Genomic DNA, 22,472 nt, shown 5'->3' with positions numbered 1-22,472 from the left:
AGACTGGCAGGTCCTATAAAGCAAGGTTTTATGCTAGTTCTTCTTAGATCTTTTATATTGGTCTGTGCTTCTTATCGTCAAAGGTCGTCAAATCGTCAAAACCCTTTCTCTGTTGTCACCCTCTTAGGGACACGGAAATAGATGAGTTGAGAGGCCGGCTTTACAGAATGCAGGAGGACTGGGTTGAAGAAGAGTGCCACCGCGTAGAGGCTCAGCTGGCCCTGAAGGAGGCGCGTCAGGAAATCCAGCAGCTCAAACAGGCTGTGGATACTGTTCGTGCCAGGCTGAGCGATGCCGGAGGCCTCAGTGGAGATGTAGGGGTCCAGAAGTACTTTCAGGATATCAACGCTCAGAACCACAAGCTGGAGAACCTTTTGCTGAGTATGGAGTTGGCCCAGGCTGGATTAGCAAAGGAGGCGGAGGCTATGCCAGGCTGTCGGACCCGCGTTGGGGGTTCAGCACCAGCATCTGTTTCAGGAGAAAGTCCTGGCAGAGTACCCAAACTTACTGTAGAAGGAAGAGGGTCTTGCTCTTGTGATGGCTCCCCAGCCCGGTCTTTAACTCGGAGTTCCACCTACACAAAGCTGAGTGATCAGGCACTGGCGGACCGCAATGACAACGGGTCGGACTTTCCTTGTCTCTCAGGCGACGGCACCCAGGACAGCGGCTTTGTGTGCTGTGGGGAGAGTAACATCCCCAGCCGGGCTGACCTTCTGCTGGAGGCCGCATTCCTTTCTGAGGAAACAGCATCTTTACTTAATTCCTACACGCAGACCTTCTCCCACTCTCTTCCCCATTCTCATCCCCACTCTCTGCCAAACTCACTGTCTCACACCTACTCACATACCTTACCTCATTCTTTCCCTCACAATTTGTCCCACTCTGTGCCGCATACTATGCCACACTCTTCTACGTATGAGAAGCTGTGCACAGGGGAGGGGCTGGCACCCTTTCGTTGTGGTCTGGGTGGAGTGAGCTGCATGAGCCACCCCTGCCTCTCCCACCACCATCTGTACCTGCACCCTTTAAGGGAGACTGGCATTCAGACAGAAAGCTGCCCCATCCCCACAACAGCAGGGTATCCCTCCGATCTGGACACCATCGCAGAGCAACGTACTTTCCGGTCCCAGGCCTGTAGCCCCACTTCAACCTGGATGTCTGATGAAGGGGACGACGAGTTGGACTCCATTACCACCACAACTTCAGTAACCACAGCAACAGTCATGAGTACAGCAACAGAGCCAATCCCCAAAACTCCAGTGGTCCCATCTTTACCACGGTCCGCCACTGTTGCGTGTTCCATGGAAAGTCCTGTGCATAAAGAGAAAGAGCATGGAGAGGAGGAGGAAAAGCAGGAGAAAGAGGAAAAAGAGAAGGAAGCTTTTGTGGCAGAAGAGCAGGTGGAGATAGTTATGATCAAACTGGCAGAAGAAAGGCAACAGACGGTGATTGGTTCAGTGGGAGAGAAGATAGGAGGGCAGGGTGCTGAAGAGAAGCCGGCTCAAGGAAAACTCTGTGATCTTGCTGAGATGCCAGCAACATGGCAGGGTGAGCTTAAGTTAAGAGGATGCTGTGGAGAAGGCAGGCAGGGTGGGACATCATTTGAAAACCTCGGAGTTGTGGACACGCAGCAAGAAAGCTGTCCTTTACAAGAATCAACCCAGGTAGAGACACCTCACCTGAGTCCGAGTCACCAGGGATCGTCTCCAGCTATAGAACAGCCTCACACAATCCAGCCAAGAAGGTCTGCTTCCCATGAGGAGATAGGTGGTGTTACAGTGGTGGAGGTGCACAATGAGGACAATGATAACGGTGAAACAAAAGAGCACGGTGCCACAGGGGACACTGCAGAAGAGAACGGAGAATCATCTAGCTCTGGGACGATTCAGAAAAGCTACTGGAGTCGTCACTTCCTAGTTGATCTGCTTGCGGTGGCCATTCCTGTGGTGCCGACGGTGGCGTGGCTCTGTCGCGGTCCAGTCCGGGAAGGACAGCCAATGTATCACATAGGATCACTGCTGAGAGGCTGTTGCACTGTGGCGTTGCACTCGCTGCGCAGGGGAGGCGGGCTGAGGCACTACCCCGCAGGCGGGGGAGACTTAGGAGGATCACAGATATAAGAGGAAAATCTGCTCAGCACCTCTGTGGCCCTTAACCACGACCTTTCCTGTATAGGTTTTCTCTTGGAAGATTCAAGTGCAAGAAGACGAGGACTTCCTGTCCTGCAGTTTCTGCCAAGAATAGGCAAGAGGGGTATAAGAAACAGGAAATGTGAAGCTCTTGGACTGGCAAGCTCTGCCTTGTTTTGGTTCTGCTCCGCAATGTCTGTCACCCAATGTTCCTCAGCCTTGCTACTGAGATGTCTGCCAGCTCTACTGGCTTGTGCAAAAGTAAATGAGCTGATTGAAATGAATGATGCCTGGATCTTTGATGCTGATTGTTTCTTTTGATCTTAAATGCAGGGAAAACTGTAAAAGATTCATTGACTACTCAACCTATGAATTCTAACACATTTGAATGGTTGTTTGTGTATATGTGGCATATATGTATAAGAGCTTGTATACATGTGTAGCCAAGTTACAAAAAGCTACAGCTTCACCAAGTCATTAAGCAATGGCTGAGGGGAAAATCCACTCTAAATCAGAATTTACCTGTTTCCTACAACTGCAGAAAGTTTTCATTGATCTTCAAGATCAGAAATCTCAGAGTGTGTCTGCCATCATGACGTAGACACAAAACTCAGGGATGTTCCGAGGGTAGAAACACACAAACCTATTAAATTTGCTTCAAATCATAAACACCCAGCTGTGGCCAGTTCAGTTGTGCTGCCAAGTTAAACTCTACTTACTTTTAATCGTACTATTTTAGTATTAAGGTTTTAGTTCTCTCTCCTGGCCAAAGAAGCGTTTTGGTTGAACTCAACCCCCCAAAGGAATGTTGTTCATCATTAAAATGACCTCTGCCAAAAATCCTATGTAGATGTTTATTAATCAAACACAGTAGGTTAATCTGAGGTGTGTATGCATCAACTGCATAGAAGCTGATTTCTAATTTTCTTTCATGCATTTCATGCATTTAGCAGTTTGAGGCATCTAAAAACAAAAACCATGATGCCATCACACTTAGGAAAGACAGTTTGGCATCTCTCCATTAGCAGCATGTAGATTTTTTTATATTAAAATTACTTTATAATAAAAGATAAGAGACAAATTCCCCACCTGTGGGACTAATAAAGGTTATTTTATCGTATCTTATACACAGATACATGCAGATGCCAGAGTCTTTTCAAGCTTTTCAGAAATGTGTAAATGTAGCATTTCCACTAAAAGCCTTTTTTTTTCCTGGAAATGGTTGATTTAGGCCATAAAATTGCATATGTCGCCAATCATTCTCATCTACTTATAATATGCATAACCATCACTTGGAACAAAAAACAGGCTTTGTCCTTGTTGAATGAAGTCTTCATGTTGCGCCTTTTGTAGGAAGTTATTTAGTCTAACCTGCCAATTAACCTGATAAAAGCAAGTACCTTGTTTGATTTCTGCAATTTTTTTCTAAAGACTGCTTAAAAATTTCCCTGTACTCGACGTTGACATTAGAATGTGCACTTTAATTTCTCTTAACCTCTGCATCCCCAGGAGGCCAGCCAGAATCTCATTAATAATGAAGGAGATGTTACTTATTATAGAAAGTCCATGGGTGATTTACCTATTCTGCCATGTTCGTTGTGTTTCTACCCTGAGAGCATTACGATTAGTTCTCCTAAATAAATAAAGCTATTCAGATTTATTAAACTCAAACTAAGATCAATACCACACTTATAACTATACACTAAAAATAAAGCTCAGTTGAGAGCCAGCCTGAGTCTTTGCAAAGGTAAACTCAAAAGTTAAAAAGCAAAGCTCTCTAAATAAAATCTTAGATTTGTTTCTGTAATCCATATGAGAGCTTTTGTTTTTGTTGTTTTCATTTTATGTATCTATTTATTTATTGGGGCAGTCTACTTGTTTGGGAAGGTAATAATAATAACATGCACATTATATTTTAGGGTGGAATATTTTCCATACTCAGTCATATTGTCTCATATGGGCCTTATCTGCTTAAGCTTGTATTCAAAGCAAAGTTGCCAGAACCAATTCATTTGGTGAAAATAACAGACCTCAGTTTGTGTTACTTAAGTTTAAGTTTGTGTTACTTAAAGTCACCTGATTAAATCTAATTGAAATGCCATATCATGATCAAACACTTTGTTTGTAGATCCTCACCGGCTCACTTTGGTATCTTAGTGTAGCTCTGAATGGAATGAGTTGTGCTCAGTCTGTGATCTGTGCTGTATATTTCTGCTAAACTTAATGCTCTTGTGGTGTAGTTTTAACTGTCACTCTGGTAGTATGTATTCCAAGTCAACTGTACAAGAGCTAGTCAGTCACTGCTAATAACTCAGCTTAATTTGTCCAACAGATCATTCTGAAAGGCATTTACAGACATCGTGTGCTACATCTCAGTCGACAGTTCAGATGTACATTAATAAGATGTCTGGGTTTTAAACGCACTTAGCATCAGGGTATTTTTTTATTTGTCTGAATGTGTGCATCACGAGAGGACTGTGATGAAAGATGAATGTGTAAATGAGCAAATAAGCAAATCATGGCTGGATAACTGAATGGGCCTTCTGGGCACAGATCTAACTGCTAAGACTTCTAGAACAAAACAAAAGGCTTCTAAGAAGTTGGAATAGGATCTGAAAGCTCACTAAAGAGCAATATGGCTGCAAGAGGGTGGAAAACAATTGCCTGTAGATAACAGACAAAAAATGCTATGTAAAGGACTAATTCTTACATAACACTTTTCTACTCTCCCAGAGTACTCAAGGCACTCCATACAACTTGCCAGATTCACCCAAGCACTGTCTTCTATGTTTTTAAGTGTTTTCTAACCACCATTCACACACATTGATGCTGAGATGGGAGAGCAACTTGGGGTTATTATCTTGCCCAAGAATATTTGGTATGCAGACTATGGGGAGCCAGGGATTGAACCACCAACCTTTACAATCAGTAGATGACCTGCTCTACCTCCTGACCTACAGCCACCCATCAGTCATATGTCAGTATGAATGATTACAGAGTTTAAAACTACTCCAAAAAGAAACCAAGCAACTACAAAAATGACACAAAACAACTGCAAGAAACGTAAAACCAATGCAAGAGATGTCTAATGACTACAAAAAGATTCAAAATGACTTCAGAGAGACCTAAAGTGACTACAAAGTCATGTACAAGGAAATAAAACATAAAGAACCCTACAAAGAGATAGAAAATGACAACAAATACTAAGGTCTGCAAGACAGCTGGATAAAAAAAAACAGAAAGTAACTACAAAGAAAGAGAAAGTCGCTGCAGTGATATAAAATGATCTCAAAGATGTATAAAACAAAAAATTTTAGAGGTGCCTAAACTGTACGGAGATTAAAATGACTTCAAAGAGATTTCCCAAATGACTTTCAAGCAACAAAAACATGCAGAGAGAACACAACTGTAGAGATGTCTAATACTTAAAAGAGATGCAAAATCACTTCCAAGAGATTTGAAGTGGCTACAAAAATATGATACAATGACTTCAAAGAGAGCTTAAGTAAATACAAATAGATGTGAAATTATATCTAAATGACTACAAAAGATGTAAAAGGGCTGCAGGAAGAAGAAAAACAACTGCACAGACATAAAACCACAAAATGACACGGAGACACAACCACAAAGATGCTTAAAACAACTGCATACAACTACAAAGACACGCCAAAGAACTTCAAATACATGTGGAACAACCACAAAGAGAACCACAGTGACCAATAAAAGAAAAATCAACCACAGAGTGAAATCAAAGCAGCGCAAAATCACCAAGATGTTAGTGCAGGGGTCAGCAACCTTTAACACCCAAAGAGCCATTTGGACCTGGTTTCCACGCAAAAGAAAACACTGGGAGCCGCAAATACTTTTTGACATCTAAAATGAAGATAACACTGTATATTGTTTTTTACTTTTATGCTTTGTGTGAACAACTAAGGTGTGTTGCTTGTGAAATCCATGAAGTGCTACAGAGAAAATTACATTTTATATATGTAATTAACACATTTTGAAGTCTTAAAGAAATATAACAAAAGGAAAGACACCCAACTGAACTAAAATGATCCATGTAGCAAACAAAAACTGTTGTGAGCCGCCACCCTTATATCGCCTTTGGGCTTTTGGAGCCTTGGCCTGACTTTTAAAAAATAATTGGAAAAAAAGCACTATGCTGCTAAAAACAGAAAAATAGATATTTGCAAAATTCTGCCTAAATATGTATTTTACCTGGTTAATGTGTGTTGCGGGGCGTGGTCTGCTGCGCCGCTGCAGGGGAGGCGGACGCACCTGAGCGGCACCATGCCTCGCTGCCTTAACGTCTGTGCTATCTATGCTGTCGTGTTGGTGTGTGTCGGGCTGTGAGCTGAAAAGCTACAGCCGGCTGTATGCGTACAGCAACCGTGTGTGAAAAGTGGTCAATAAAGAGATGCTGAAAAGCATGTTCATGGAAACATCGTCGGGTCTGCCGTGATATGTTTACAATGGGACTTCGGCTCCTGAACCTCTGCGCACAGCGTCTGCAAATCGGGGCTGTACGAAGTCACTTTCATCTTTACGCAGGACTGTAAGCTGTCATCTGTGAGGCGTGAGCGGTGTTTGTTTTTAACATAGTTCACGGTGGAGAATAGCTGCTGACATAATGTGGATCTGAAGATCCATAATTGGCCTATGGGTTGAAAGTCTCGATAAATGCACGGCGTTTCGGCGGGTACACCGGCTTCCGCGAGTGTGATGCTTATTTTGAGCGATGAAAAAATAATAGAATATAATTTTATTTTTATATTTCAATATCACAATAATCTTCCAATTTAGAACTACAAGTTAAAAACGAATTAACATAAATAAAATACACTTCAGCTAAATACTTTATTTTCCCAAACCATGCGGAGCCGCACTATAAGGACTAAAGAGCCGCAGGTTGCCGACCCCTGTGTTAGTGGAATGTAAAGTTAAAAGCAGGTGCAAAAGTACTATAAAGTGACACAAAACAATCATACAAAGTATCTACAAAATGTTTTGGTCTTCAGTGTAAACTCCTGTGCCCAGGGGGCGTGTTTGAATAATCCCTCCATGGAATAACTCTAAATCTGTCCGTCCCGATTTAAATGTCGAATGAAAAATGTTCCAACACAACCAGCAAAAAAACAGCAACTCAAATTGTTCTGCGTTAAAAAAAATACTTTTATTCTTTTTTCTATTCTATTCTTTTCACCAGTTGGTTTATATGTTTTGCACTATTGTTCACTTTATGAATTTTAAGCAATTACTTGAAGTTGAGATTGTAACTTAGCACTGACAAGTTTGAGGTTAGCCCGAAAATTTCATGCTCTTCATAAAAAGTCATAACTTTTTCAACATAAGTTGAAAGTGAAAAGATGAGTGGGCATCTGTTTCTCTAATGACAGATTCTGATGTACTGGTCCTCTTACCTTCAACTCCACTTTTTATTCTGGTTACAGAACTAAGCATTGTGTTGATGAGATAGCAATTGAAGTTGAACTCGGACTGGTAATACTTTCATGTAATACTAACTCGGTTATGATTATTGAACAATTTATTGTCATTTAGAATATTTCTGGTAAATCTTATATGATTTTAAATTCCAACAAATGTGTGTTTCTTTAAGAAAGAAAGAAAGAAAGAAAGAAAGACGCAATCTTCAACCCAAATTTTTGAGCTGCACTGTGTGTGTGAGCTCACTGAGCATTTTCTGATTGTTCTGTTCTGCAGTGACAGTTTAAAGTGCAGCTGAAGCAAAAATTAGGCGTAAATAAGATACTACAGACATGCAGGTATGGCTTGTTCCTGTGAATGCTGTAAAGCAGTATTCTCTCATCTGTATTAAGAACTGTTTATTTTAGCCCTTCACATTTACATACATTTATGTATTAACATACATAGATGCCATAAAATTTCTAAAAAGCTCTCATTTCAAAAACATAAATTTTTTTCTCATACTGTGTGATCCGATTATGTAATTGTCAGATGTCAGTGACAATCATGATAATCTGAATTAATGCATTGCTATCCATGAAAAGATTGAATGAATGCCTTACGGACACAATCGCAAGGTTTTCTCAGCATCATTTGCATTGTTATGATTTGTGCATCCAGCTGCATTGTGGGAAAGGTTTGGCTAAAGATAATGAAGAGGCTAAAACAATTCCCTGTTTTACCAAAAGCCATAAATCTGTGAGGGAACTGGTGTGACAATGTGGAAAGCTACCTCCTCCTCTCAATATTAATGTATTATGTACCAAAATGTCTAATATAATAATCATGTAAGTGAATACTGATGTAAACCTGCACTGTACTTTGATGTGACAGTCCCGCTGTTAATTGCAGCTGATTTTTGGAAACAGGATGACAGAAGGACCAAAGGGTACATCTACCAAGCAGCAAATGAAAGGTGGCTGGTTTGATTCCAGGCAGGCACAAATGTACTTTGCGTCAGAAAGGTCATCTGGTGTAAAATATCTGGTGCCATATCAAACATGTGGAACTACCTGCTGTGGTGACCCCTTGTAACAAAGGAGCTCTCGAAAGTAGCTCTTTAGCAAACAGCGAATTGTTAATGGTAGTAGCAACCATCTCAGCCGTCTTGGTTTAGCACCATTAGGTGGGCACATGTTTATTCTCAAGGCTCCTGTTCCTGAAATGTTTAATTGAAATACACATGCTAGATAATGAAGATTTGGCAAGCTGCTTTGATAATGACTTTTAGTCTCACATGCACAATTTGAATTAGATGTGGATATTTGATCTTCTTGTTTAATTACTTTAAAATCTAAAAAAAAATGGAATGCAAGGTACCATTCTTGAGCATGATAAAATGTATTTTGTGCATTCGTCTTCTTTTTTTTTTTTTTTGCAGCTATAGTAATATCTTCCAATGGTCACTTTTTAAAGATTATTTTGGGACTTTGGAGATTCCGTATTAGCAGCTTTAAGTCTATTGCATTAAAATATTCCTGTGGTGTATTTTTACCATGTGGAACTTTAAAGCCAAGGAGAATGCCTACGCTGGTACTACAGGTGTGCTGAAAAATGTAGCTGTACCTGACTGTCCCAAGATACACCTGAACTTCCTGTTGTAGTGTGCTGTTATGTCAGTGTACAGTGCGTGGGGGTGACTGATTATATATACATGTCCCCTGTAGACACATGTGATTTTAAATGCATATGAAAGGACTACGGAGGATGTTTGGCTTTTCTTTTTCTTTTTTTTTAAATCAGACAATATTTGAATGTGTACTGTCACTTTACGCTTTAGTCCTTGTCTGACTGTGTGTGTTCCCTAACCTATGTAATAGTAACTAATGTAACAGAGGTGGAGTCATTTAACATCCTTCCACTGAGGACATTCAATGCCTCGTGTAGGAATTTAGCTGACATCATAAATATTGCCAGATAATATCACGTAAATGAACTATTTTAATAGCAACAGTAGTGTGTACAGGTAAAGACATCAGTAGGCTACATCTTCCACCACACTGTTTAAAGAAAGAGCAAAAGCCCCTATATTAAAGAGCATGGAGGAAACCTCTGCTTTGCCTTTGTGTTTATTCCCACACCAGCTGATCTGAAGCAACACAAGAAATGCAATGCCTTGAGACTGAACACGAATGTGAGCAGAAAGACTTTATTTGTTTACAACATTATCATGGTTACATTCGTATATAAACTTTTAGATTTTTCTAGCGTTTGTTTTTACAGAATGACAGCGGTTGTTTTTTTTTAATCAGATTGCATACCTAGAAAATTAAAGGAATACATGCATCCGAACGTGAACAGCATTAAAAGGAGAAATTTTATATAACAAGTAGAAATTCACAACTGTGAGCTCTGCTGAGTCTTGCTGTGCTCATCAGTCAAGGAAGGAATTTTAAAGTGGATAGGCCTTTAACAAAACTTAGCAGAGGACAGCAGTTCACTGGATAAACCCATGACGCGTAATTTTAATGCTTTCATTTGACCGATTGATTTTTCAGCATCAAATTTAAGCTTTTAGTTTTCTCTCGTTAACATGAAGCATCACAAACACAACAATTATGAAAAAAAATTGTTGGAACTTGAAATGGATATAGGAGAGAGGACCTCTTATAAGGTTAATGGAAAGTGCACTTAGTGGGTCCGCCTGGCGCCGACCCCTCCAAACAAACACCAACTGTTTCCTCGATTCTTTGAAGCACAAAGCCTCACAGGACTCCTGCAGCCTGTGGTGCGCTGGGCACCTGCTAACTCATGTTTTTTTACTCTGTCATAGCTCTTAAAGAGTGTTTGTGGACAGTCCCAGCTGCATAGGTTAATGATAATGTACTGCTGCTCCCTTTCCTTACACTTGCTCCCCAGAATGTGCACACGCACTATCTGCAAACTTAATGTCAGAGGCTGGAAATGCGTTACAAGGATATGTCGCCATCTCTTGGAAAAAGCGGAAACTGCTACTCAGACCTGGGTGGTGAAATGTTGGGATTCTTTTTAATGTTGAAAGAAAAAGAAAGAATAGTAAACACCACCATCACTTTCACTGGCCATGTAAAAATGACTGTACACTGGAACCCACAACACACCTCTTCATATGAGTCTGCAGGTGTTAATTCAGCTCAGATTATTTACACGTTAGGGGTTGGGTGCAGGGATCAGGAGGGCAGCTGAATATCTGCGTGGACGGCTCTGATGGCTGTCCGTCAGCTTTTACAGCATTATGAAAAGGTGAATGATTCATCTCCACACTGAGCAGGAAGCTCTGGACTCATGATGGTATGCATGGCTTTTTTAAAAAAACTTTTTTTTTTTGTTTTACTGTCCTTGATCTCAAATACAAAACAAGAAAAAAAATAAACATATCAGAGTACTAGGTTAACATCTAAAACATACTAATGTCAGCAGGTGAGGGAAATGTAGAAAAGGTAAAGAATAGAAAAAAAAGGCATCTTAAGATTATGTTAGAGATGAGCAAGGGCAGGGTTGGTGATTGTGATGTAGGAGGAGGTTTGGTTTGATGACAGAAATAGAGAAAAAGACATAAGGAAAACAGAGAGAAAGAATCTGCACTGTAGACATCTTGACATCCTCTAGTCCTCTTCCTGGTCCTCACACCTCTGGGACAGAGTGATCCATGGCTGACCGCATCAGGCCAGAGGACATCCTGGAACACAAGCACACAACCTGTCAACAAAACGCTGCATGGCTTCCTGATCTCTTGAGCTGGGCACTCAGCTACTCTTTAGAGGGCATCACTGTTTCACTTGTGGCAATAAGCACTGTCTGCCTCAGTGCAACCACACTTCTGAGCATTTAATTCTCTACCCCACCATCACTAAACCAGGGTCTGTGTTCATGTGCACGGTGTGGCAAATGAGAGACCTGTGCCATGGCCCTGCTGTCTGTGGATCAGGAACAGCAAAAATGCCTCACAGATAAATACCTTCAAGGGACTTGAAGATAAAATGTGAAAGATGACATTCTTGTGGAAATAATAACCATTGTGTTTTTCTTTTCTCCAGTACCAAAAGCAGCACTGATAACATTGGAGCTCATCTGTATTCTGGTCTTCGATAATTAAGCCCTGTGGTCCATTTCATGCCTAAATTCAGTACACATCTCTATTAATTACTCATTTAAACCTTTAAATTTGCTCAAGGGCTGACAGGTTACTGCAGTAGTAAAAAAAACAAAGATTTGCTGGCCAATCACAGAAACAATTTGAAATCATCTAACCGTGGTAAGCAGTATGTTAAGATAATGTTGGCTAGTCAGGCGAGAGGTGACTCAATGTGACTCTATGGCTTATTCCACACAGATCAAGCCAAACACACTGGGTTTGACTTGAGATCAGATGTTAATAACTGATGTATGGACAGAAAAAGTCTCTGCTGCAGTCCTACCTCTTAACCATGTGCTCGTAGACAAACTTAGGCATGATGGTGATGGTCATGGTTGTCGGAGAGGTGGTCAGGATGTCTTTGATCTGAGAGTCCTGGAAATTTCCACACAGGCAGAGGCACATGTAAAGGCTTTGTGTAATCAGTGCAAAACAAACACACTCGCTTCACAGTTTCACTCTGTTGTTTAGACGTATTCCAGGAAACAAGAAAACAAACAAACAAAAAATGGTCTGAAATACAGCACAACTGCTCTACAAAGGCCGAGGGAAGCAACACAAACACAGGAGTAGCTGAGAAATTGGGATTTGTTGTTTGAAGACTACCAAACAACTACCAGGTATACAAGTGCGACAGGAAACTTTGCCTTTACGCTTTGTCATTTTCAGACCTTTAAAAACAACCTACAAGTTGAATGCAATAGATGACTCGTTACATACAGGGGTTTACATATTTGTTCTACCAGAGTCAAGGGATGCAGGCACAGCACGTGCTGCTGCTCTGCTGAGCTAAGCTATTCATTAAATGAACTAAGGCTAAAGCCCAGTCACTACATAAGGCATTGTGTTCATCATAAATGGTCTTGTAATTGGCAGCTGGCTGCTAGTGGACATTCAGAAGTGTAGGTCACTGTCTTAATTTGTTTGCCACACTGTCACATATTTTGCTTTGGGGGGGGGTTTTACATTGAAAAATCATTTCTTGTGTGAAGATCAGATGTAATAAGATCTGGTCAGTAAAATCTAGTTACTTTCCAGGATAGCTAAAACTGTCTGTACAGATTCCTCCGACATTGGTTTCCCTTCATTGGCTCCCTGTTAAATCCAAAATTGAATTCAAAATCCTGCTCCTCACATACAAGGTCTTAAATAATGCATTATGTATTTCTTCTTCAGTCACCTTTCTCACCCACTATGTGTTAATAGACCTCTCTGCATTGATTCATACTTATAAATCTCTGGCTCTCTTCCACAGCATGTCTGTCATCCTGTCTTCCTTCTCTCACCCCAACTGGTTGCAGCAGATGGCCCCGCTCCTCCCTGAGCCTGGTTCTGCTGGAGGTTTCTTCCTGTTAAAAGGGAGTTTTTCCTTCCCACTGTCGCCAAAGTGCTTGCTCATAGGGGGTCATATGATTGCTGGGTTTTTCTCTGTATGTATTATTGTAGGGTCTACCTTACAATATAAAGCGCCTTGAGGCGACTTTTGTTGTGATTTGGCACTATATAAATCAAATTGAATTACTCATGAAAGATGAACACTGCATTGTGACATCTTCCACAAATTAGTGATTCTTCAATCTGAGTGTTTTTGTCATCATCATCTTGTTTTAACACTGGAGTGAGGGGCAGATAAAACTGAGGAACCGCATAACGTGATGCTGCATGCTCAAGAACTAGCAGCTTATCAATCACATGATAAAGCATGACCTGATCTAGGTCTTTATTTATCTTTATTTATTAAATGACCAGACTTTAAACTACAAACTAAACTCATTAGCTCATCACTGAAGTGTTTACTGCAGTCACATAGACATATCAGGGGAGCTGAAGGCTATTCTCCCAAAGACTTTTCAGACCTGTATGCTACATCTGTCTTTTATATACTGTATGGAATTTGCCAGCTTTTATTCACATTTTTCTACAGCTTGTTTGTTTTTTTATTTATTTTTTAAAACATCCACAGAACCAACTTGCCGTGATCTCATTGGATACTCTCACACGGTGAATCATGGTTCTATGAAAGGTCAAGTGGTGCAGAAAGCCAGAAATTTTCAAAAGCAAAGTGAATGCTTCCATAACCGTGAGCACTGCAGAGGTGCATCAAATCGATGTGCAAACAAACCTGAGATAAGAACATGTTGCAAACCTGCATCACAGGGTAGACAGAAACTACGCACCCACTGGAAGCAAACTACTCAACACTTATTAAACACCTCAGAGCTGGGGAGCACTGCACTTACTTAAAACTGCTGGGCGTCCCTGTGTTTTATTACGTTCTCCTATTATGGAAGCAGCCATCTCAGTGCAATCTTTAAAATCAGTCACCAAACATCTGATGAGCATTGCAAACGTTCTGAAGTCACTGTCATTTTCAATCCATGGTATTCTCTATACTGAACTTCATCTATCATAATACAGACTCCACAACACACACAATATGACAAAATATCCTACCAAACTATTAGATGAAAAGCCTGATATTTGCAAGAGTGAGAGTCTGACCTTGAGTCCGATGACATTCTGTCCATTGATTTCACAGATGTAATGTTCAGTCAGCAGGCCATTGCGGGCGGCTGAGCCATCTTTGACCAATGAGGTGATTTTCCCATTCTTGTAGATGAAGCCCACGTGACCAGAGCTATCTTTGTGCATGGTGATGGTGCGCTGAAATGGCCTAGAGACACACACAGGAAACATCAATAATCCATATGCAGAAAGTCTTAGAGCTTTTGCTATAAAGCAGCATACAACATGCCTGTCATCACAGAACTGTGACTCAGAAAAAAGCATTTCATAACAGTCGAAAAAACAGAAACTAAGAGGAGAGATGACATGTGTGAAACAGTCAGAAGAGGGAGCCAAAGATCTCAGCTCCACAGAGGCTATGATACTGCAACAATACCCCAGCAGTTTAAATATTTTACAATTTTACATTGGAAATCTGCTCACACATCGATATCACCGAGCATATCCTGTTACAGATTCAAAATCCAAAGTGTAGCACTTCTGTATAAAAGGCAAGGTAATAATACATCGGCCGAGTAGTCAGAGATCATTTGATCCTTTTTGTGTCTGTTCTGTTTTGATGTGTCTAGTTTTAATGTGCACTGTAATATTTATAATTTGCAAGCCCGCAGAGAAATTAACACGTTCGCAATAATTTGTTCTTAAACCAATGGTGCTACCACTCAGCCTCCTATAGGAACACCGTAGGATACACTTATGGTATCAATTTCAAAATGCTACGTCGCCTCATTCTCAAGTTATCACATTCACAAACATAGGTGTCCAACCGTTTTACCACAGTCGAAAATGAATTTTTGGTGACTCTCATTTCTGAAATAAAACTGAGACTGAAACCAAATAAAAAGTCATCTTATGATGTCAAAGTCATCTTTGACATCAACACTGAAACTTAATGAGCACCCTTGAAAGTCAAAGTTGGACGAACAGAAAAACTATGACAAGAAAAACATTTCATGAAAAGCTTATTATTCAAACAGTTACTGGAGACCTTGTGAGAACCAACAGCACACTGTAGATGCTAGCTTAAAATGGACAGAGTCTGCTCAACTCCAGCTCCATATTATTATTATTTCAAATTCACAGTTAAATGTAATGCTTGAGTTCAGGATTTCTGCTCTTGGAAAATTGGTAGCAGAGAACTCCGCAGGTCTATGAGACCAGAAGTCTTTTTCAACTACAGCTATTGCCATCTGGTGGCCTACAGAAAGAATGCAGGTGTAAGGCACTGGCTTCATGGCTTCACGACCGACATGCACATTTATATAGAAAAGCACTCCACTTAAGCTAAACACAACCATGGACAGAACATGTAAAGTGAATAAGACCAGCTGTATGACATCTGTTATGTTTGAAGCATCAAGTCCTGATATAAGGTTTGACAAGCCCTGCTGCACACTACAAGTCTCCTCACCTGTCCCTGACCACCAGCTCAATGCGGGTCTCAGACGCAGCCTTCAGAGCCTTGTGGGCCTTGTCCGCACTCCATCCAGCAGAGTTCTGCCCGTTGATCTGCAAGACCTGGTCCCCAAAGCGCAGCCCAGCCAGGGCAGCGGGGGAGTTAGCCTGCACCAGCTGGACAAACACTCCCTGAGAGAAACAGAAAAAACATTCAAAGTGTGAGGAATGGAGGAAGAGACAGAAAACAGATGCAGGTAGTGGAAAGAATACAAAGGAAGGTGACAAGGACACAGAAATGGGCCATAAAAAGGTAAACAGGATGTTTGTGTTCTAACTATCCAATGAAAATGTTTTGTTTGATGGATCTGCGATATAAAAATACATTTGATAATCTCTATTCTTAGGTCTCTTCTCTGGATTCTATGTTAACCTGAATGCAAAGCTGACTATACTCCTTGGTGCAGAAAGAAATCAAGAGTGCTTCATTTCAGGTCCACATTGATCCCCAACACACTTATTTCAGCTTACTTCACATAGGGCTACATTAGGAGCCTGTTAGCACTTTCAAGCTACCCGAGCTGACACTCCATCTGTGGTTTGTTGCTGACTTTTTTTTAAGTTTAGATATTCTAATAATTCACTCACGGCATCCCATCATGCCCATAAAAATGGTTCTGTCTTAAAAATGAAACAAGCACAAAAGCAGGTGGTTCCAATAGAGGCTTTATGAGCTTTATCAAAACACATAAATGCTGTGCCCAGTAGTAAGTTACTCATATGATTTCAGGTAGCACAGCCACACTTACAAAGTAAATGTGTAACTAGACCTTAAAAAGAAATACGAACCTATAATTTTTAAAAGAACTGTAACACCAGACTAAAAGAAATCAGCACAATAACAGTATTACCCAACAGACATAAGGCACCAGTTTATTTTGTATCATAGAGCTGATGTCAACACAAGACTCATATGACAGCTTCATAAACACGCTCAGATGACCAACACTATCATCTCTGTGTTACTCACTGACGTGTTCAGTTATTTTTTATTTTTCTGATGCAAAGTATCACACAACCCTGCTCCATGGGCCCCTGCAAGGTAAGAGCAATTCAAACATTTCCCTCTGCCATGCTGCAGAATTCTATAATTACCTCTTCTTATCAATTCATATTACTTGGGAAGAGAACAGGACCTTGTTCTTTTGAACCTATAATAATTATTTTCCATTCAATCATACAGTGTCAACACTGACCTTCAACCTGACCTAAAAAAATCTTGATAAGCCTCACAATGTTCTCTCAGAGAAGGGTCTGTATTACAAAGCAAGCCTAACAAACCAAGGATATCTTTTCCCCATTTGGCTTCACTTACCCTAAAAAGGGCACTTCAGCCAGGGTTTTCCAATCTGGCTATAAACATGTTCACATGAAAAAATAAATGCAGAAAAGGGTAGAAAAACAACAACAACAAAAATAGCCCACTGCAGAGTAGTCACATGGTAAAAGCGTAATTATTCATTTAAACATTTTATGTAGATATTACTTGAAATTAAAAGTTAGCTAAAGTTATTATTTCAACCCATTTTCACTAGTAATGTTGCTAAGTTTATTTATACTTATAAGCTGTCACCCTTCATTATTTTGGCCTTCGTGCTTTTGGGATGTTCCTAAGCTGAGCCTACTGACAGCTTTGCAGGCTGTCTTCTGCATGCAAGTTTGTGTAGGTTCTGTACCTCTCTGTTTATCCAAATAACACCTTAAAGGACACAAACATACTACTATAAGATAAGCTTACACCTTATGTTTTATGGATCCATGCAGATTTCTTTGGGTTGCTTAGAAATGGTTCTTTTCACAGTAAAGGTTGGAGACCCCTGATTTAGAGTGACTGCTGCCTACTCAGCACACACACACACACACACACACACTGCAGTATTTCTTTGTGAAGACATCCATTAGCATTAATCTATTGCTAAGCCCCTTACTTCCCAAGTTTAACAATCATCAAGAGCCAAACCCAAATCCTAGAGAGAATTCTACAAATTCCCCCTCATGTCTGGATGGAATGCTGCAACTCATAGTCTGGCCTTTTGGCACAGCCACATTTTTAACACACAAACAAGCATTCACCAAGCATTTCCTTACAGCTTTCCTCTATTCAAAACACTATTTTAGAGTGCCTGCATGTGGCACACTTAGGGGACATCTGCTATAAAAATATTCAGAGTTACACTGTCCCTGAATAAGCTCTGCTCTAGTTTAAGTAGATCAAACAGCTGACAAACCACTAGTGATCTATTCGCTGGAAGAAAAGATGTTTCAGACAGAGTTTGACCCACATCACAACTGTGATCCTGTGCTTAAGAACGCAAGATGTTAGTGTGGATTTCCTCAGTCACTGGTATGGTTTCAAAGGGCTGTTAATGACAGTCAGCCTGTGCTGAATAATTCATGAAGGAGTTGGCTTTTGGCTGTTGACTCACATTGTCGATGGCCCTGAGCCGGAGTCCAACCTTCTTGTCCTGGTCTTTGCAGAGGATGATCTCCCGCAGTCCTGGGCGGATTTCTGCCCTCCTGATGCCGATGTCTGCTCCGGTCACCGGCCGCACCATCCCTCCAACACCTGAGCCAGAGGGCAGTGCCACTTGCTGGTAAGGGCAAACAGCGAGGAAGGTGAAAAGGTTGAAAGACGTGGGTTAAAAAAAAAAAAAAAAGAGAACTAGCAGGGGTGATTTAAAACAGATTTAAGAGCAAGGCTACATTAATATTCAAGTCAACATAAAAAGGAAAGCTGTATCACATAGAGTGGGAGGATTCGGTTTCATCTCCTCCTCCACCAGAGAATGACACACTTTAGGCTTTTCTTTCGAAAACTTCTGTCGTTAATAAGCTTTGAAATTAATTTTTAAAAAGCAGGAAAATAACAGTGGAGGTGCAGAGAAGCAGCAAATGGCAAAGAACTGAGATGGTTAAATGCCAGGTGACAAAACTGAGCAGAGTGTGTCGTCGCCCCCCCGCTCCTCCACACACACACACACACACACACACAGTGTTGGAGGGGAGTGAAGAGCTCACACCCTCCCACACAGTGCTCCGGGCCTGCAGTGAGTCATTCAGTAATGTGGAGCTCCAGGAACACAGTACTGTTGCACTCTCACAACTCCTACATCCAATAAAAGCAGGTTTTGAGTCTTTAAACGTTGCTGGTTTGATGTGAGATTAATTATGAAGTTTTAAATTAAATGTGACCTGAATTTAGTGTAAATAAAATGCCAAAATGCCTATTATTATTTCTTTTAACCACAACTGTTAATAAATAAAAAAGAAACATGCCATATATCCACACATAATGGGGTAGCATGAAGATCAAAACACACACACACAGTTATAATGCTTACATTGTCAGCAACAGGCACCAGGGCCAAGTTCTTCTGCACTTCATCGCTGTTGAGGGCCAGCCCCATGTAGTCTCCCAGTTCCTCCAGATTTGGGTACAGGCCTGGGAGAACAGGCGGGACAGAGAAGGAGGTGAATGGGTGAAAAACAAGGTCAAGAAGGAACTGAAATAAAGGGAGCAGTTGGAGGCAGACAGAGCAGGTAGACGGAGGTTGATGTGGTGAGTAGGAAGGAAAAAACGAGCTTTCTACATAATATGCTACCACTTAGCCACAGTATATAGAGAAATATCATCTTGATCCACTGGTATGTCTGTGACCACACCTCTAAGACCACCAGCACAAATCTGGTAATGTTGTGTGATAAAACTCAAAATGAAGATGTCAGTGGTTGTGAAACATCCTAGCATTGGGACCTCATTTGGTCCTCATTTAGAAATTAATGTTCAATCAGTGGTCCGAAGTCTGAGAAACACACAAACAAGAACACTGAGGGAAGATTGCTGCAATACAATCAATAAAAAGTTTTAGTGTCACACTCAAGATCATTCGTGCTTTCCTCTCAGTTAGATTATTGTAATGGCCTTTTAACAGGTATCGATTAGAAATCAATTAGTGAATTCTACATTGCCCAAAACGTGGCAGCAAGATCTAGGAGGACCAGGAAGAGTGCACATAATACCTCAATTTTACTCTTAGTGCTTTTAAAGCCCTTGAATGCCTGGACCCAGACTACACTATACTGGAATTGCTGTCCCTGTACCCACCAGTGTACAGCCTGCTAATTTCTCCCAGAATGATGTGCCTGGCATACTCCAGCTCGCTTCATCTGTATCTTTTTTTAAAATCCCCTTTTAATGACTTAGGAGCAGACCTGCTTATAAATTATTTACACTTTTTTAGGTTATTTTATTGTTGACTGCTGAGTCCCACTATAATTTAATCTGGACATTGCACTTGACTCTTGCTGAGACACTGGTAACTTATCCTTGAAGTGATTGAAATGATTATAATGTGCACTGTGTTTTGTAGCACTGGTTTTGATGAAATCCCATACAAATACATTTTAATAGTTTTCTAATTAATGCAAAAAAAGTAAAGAAGGTAGAGAAGTGCTACCCCTAAACATAACAATGAAGACAGGTTTTAATCTCCCTCCCGCAGTCACAGGTTTACAAACGATTTAAGTTTGTTTAGCCGACCACCTTCTTTCCAACACTTTATATTTTATTCATGCCATCCATCACTACAAGGGCACAGCCTGAGCTATTAAGCTTTCCGCTGAAGAAATTTGATAATGAGCGGCCTGTGTTGCTGTGCAGTACAACCATTCAGACATCAGCACTGAGCTCCGTGTTATGACATCAAGCCCTCTATAACCTGCTGTGTAAAGGTTTGCTTGCTGCTTGTATGTGTCCATTGTGTGTTCTTGTTTTGCCTATGTAAATATCCCAAAGATATAAAAATATAACCATGTAGTTTCATGCAAAGTGATGATACATGCCTGCCTGAATTTCTTTATTTTGGAAAAAGCAAAAGGAAGAATGTGTATGGTAGTATTCAGAGGAGGGAAATAGGTATCAGCCAAGTTGCTAAACACCTATGAAAGTAAGAATGAAAACCATTTAATTACAAGTTAATCCCCATGTATGATGTTCTTATGTACTTTGAAAGCACATGCAACTAGGGCTGCCACGATTAGTCGACTAGTCACGATTACGTCGACTATCAAAATCGTCGACGACTAATTTAACAGTCGACGCGTCGTTTGAAGCTTTGTAAGATCCCAAAAGACGCAGGAATAAGTAGTAGGATTTAAGAGTGTAATAACGGACTGAAACAGAAGATGGCAGCACTGCATGTACAAGGATGCCAGCTGCCGTTAAACCCCGAAGAAGAAGAAGCTGTGTCCCAGAATTCATAGCGCAGCCCAGCTCAGTTTACAACAATGACGGCAGCTAGTTAGTTTTAATATTACTCTTATTATTCTTTCTGGGTCACAAAATAAACGTTTAACATATTTTCAGGCGAGAATGTAGCTGTGTAAACCTCAAATATCTGCTTAGTTTATCAAGACACCACATATTTTCAAAAGCGCTCCGGCGTTTTCGGAGGCGTCTGTTACCCTAGCCGGGGGCAAGGCTCACTAGAGTCGTGAGAACACCGGACTCCCGGCAAATCGTTTTCAAACCCACCGCTGTCTTTCGCTACTCAGGTTAAACATATATAAGTCACTTAGATAACTTAAAAATGTTATTGTTTGGCCTTTTTTTAGTATTTTATTTGTTCCTGAGTAAATCGGTTTGGCTGAGATTAAAGTTATAGTTTTTACACAGCTGAATAAACGTCAAGCAGACAACTGATTATCAGAAGTGTGAGATGCTCGAGAATATACTCCGGTGTCCTGTTATATTTTAGATAGCAAGGAGTTTATTAAACTTCACCAAAACAACCTGCAAATTTCATTAAAATTTAACAAACTGTCATCTTGTCTTTATTTTTAGTTAGCGCATACCTTAAACACTTAAAGCTGTAAGCTAATGATAGTTATATAAGAGCAGATGCTGCTGGTGCAATAAGCTGTAGTTTTACGTCCAGTGGACGCATGATCTGATTAGTCGACTAATCGCAAAAATAATCGGTGACTAGTCGACTATCAAAATAATCGTTTGTGGCAGCCCTACATGCAACCACACCCAGAATGGATTGCCAGCAAATTAAGTCATATGTCTACCTGTTCTGTAGCTAAAATTATTAGTAGATTAAACAGGAAAATAATGAACAACTGGTAGCTGGTGGTGTAATTCTTGAAGTAATTTACTCACTGCTGACATGTTACCCACAGTTACCAGAAAAGCTACAGCTTCAATAAGGAAGTGATTAAAGAGATTTAAACTGTACTGCCTGTGTGGGGCAAGTGGCTTTTTTCTTTTAAATAATGGTATGTGACCAGTTGTGTTTGACCCCATAATTTATCAGGAAGGTCTGACAGGAACTCATTGCTTTTTTTTACCTTTTCTGTCAAAGGTTGTTGCTATTGGATTCTGACTTCCTGTTTTATAATCACAGAAACTTTTTTGAAAACCAGTGAGGTCGGTTTTCTGAGGACAAAAGTGGAAATGAAACAAACTAAGCAGTAGATAGGTGTAGGGCTGCTACAAACGATTATTTTGATAGTCGACTAGTCACCGATTAATTTTGCGATTAGTCGACTAATCAGATCATGCATCCATTGGACGTAAAACTACAGCTTATTGCACCAGCAGCATCTGCTCTTATATAACTATCATTAGCTTACAGCTTTAAGTGTTTAAGGTGCTAACTAAAAATAAAGACAAGATGATAGTTTATTAAATTTTAATGAAATTTGCAGATTGTTTAGGTGAAGTTTAATAAACTCAGCCGTCTGCTCCTTGATATCTA

General features: G+C 40.5%; 2 protein-coding genes across 4 annotated transcripts in view; one reads left to right on the top strand and one right to left on the bottom strand.

The window, feature by feature from the left end:
• snphb (syntaphilin b) overlaps positions 1-9,665 on the top strand; it is a 31,689-nt gene extending 22,024 nt beyond the window's left edge. For all 3 annotated transcript variants that reach the window (XM_084918033.1, XM_084918032.1, XM_084918035.1), the window contains one exon: positions 128-9,665. In XM_084918033.1, the coding sequence (XP_084774159.1) occupies positions 128-2,120 (1,993 nt within the window). In that variant the 3' untranslated portion in view covers positions 2,121-9,665. The remainder of the gene's footprint in view (positions 1-127) is intronic.
• An 84-nt stretch (positions 9,666-9,749) lies between these two features.
• sdcbp2 (syndecan binding protein (syntenin) 2) overlaps positions 9,750-22,472 on the bottom strand; it is a 29,449-nt gene continuing 16,726 nt past the window's right edge. Inside the window, exons 4-9 of the mRNA XM_084918036.1 lie at positions 19,053-19,153; positions 18,138-18,302; positions 15,668-15,843; positions 14,233-14,404; positions 12,014-12,105; positions 9,750-11,274 (exon numbers count right to left, since the gene is read on the bottom strand). Coding sequence (XP_084774162.1) covers positions 11,220-11,274; positions 12,014-12,105; positions 14,233-14,404; positions 15,668-15,843; positions 18,138-18,302; positions 19,053-19,153 — 761 coding nt within the window. The 3' untranslated portion in view covers positions 9,750-11,219. The remainder of the gene's footprint in view (positions 11,275-12,013; positions 12,106-14,232; positions 14,405-15,667; positions 15,844-18,137; positions 18,303-19,052; positions 19,154-22,472) is intronic.

This window comes from Perissodus microlepis, chromosome 20 (assembly GCF_051167445.1).
Source record: "Perissodus microlepis isolate ML-2025 ecotype Zambia chromosome 20, ASM5116744v1, whole genome shotgun sequence".
Taxonomy (NCBI): domain Eukaryota; kingdom Metazoa; phylum Chordata; class Actinopteri; order Cichliformes; family Cichlidae; genus Perissodus; species Perissodus microlepis.
Note: the sequence above shows the minus strand (reverse complement) of the source record. Positions and strands in the feature narration are given on the sequence as shown.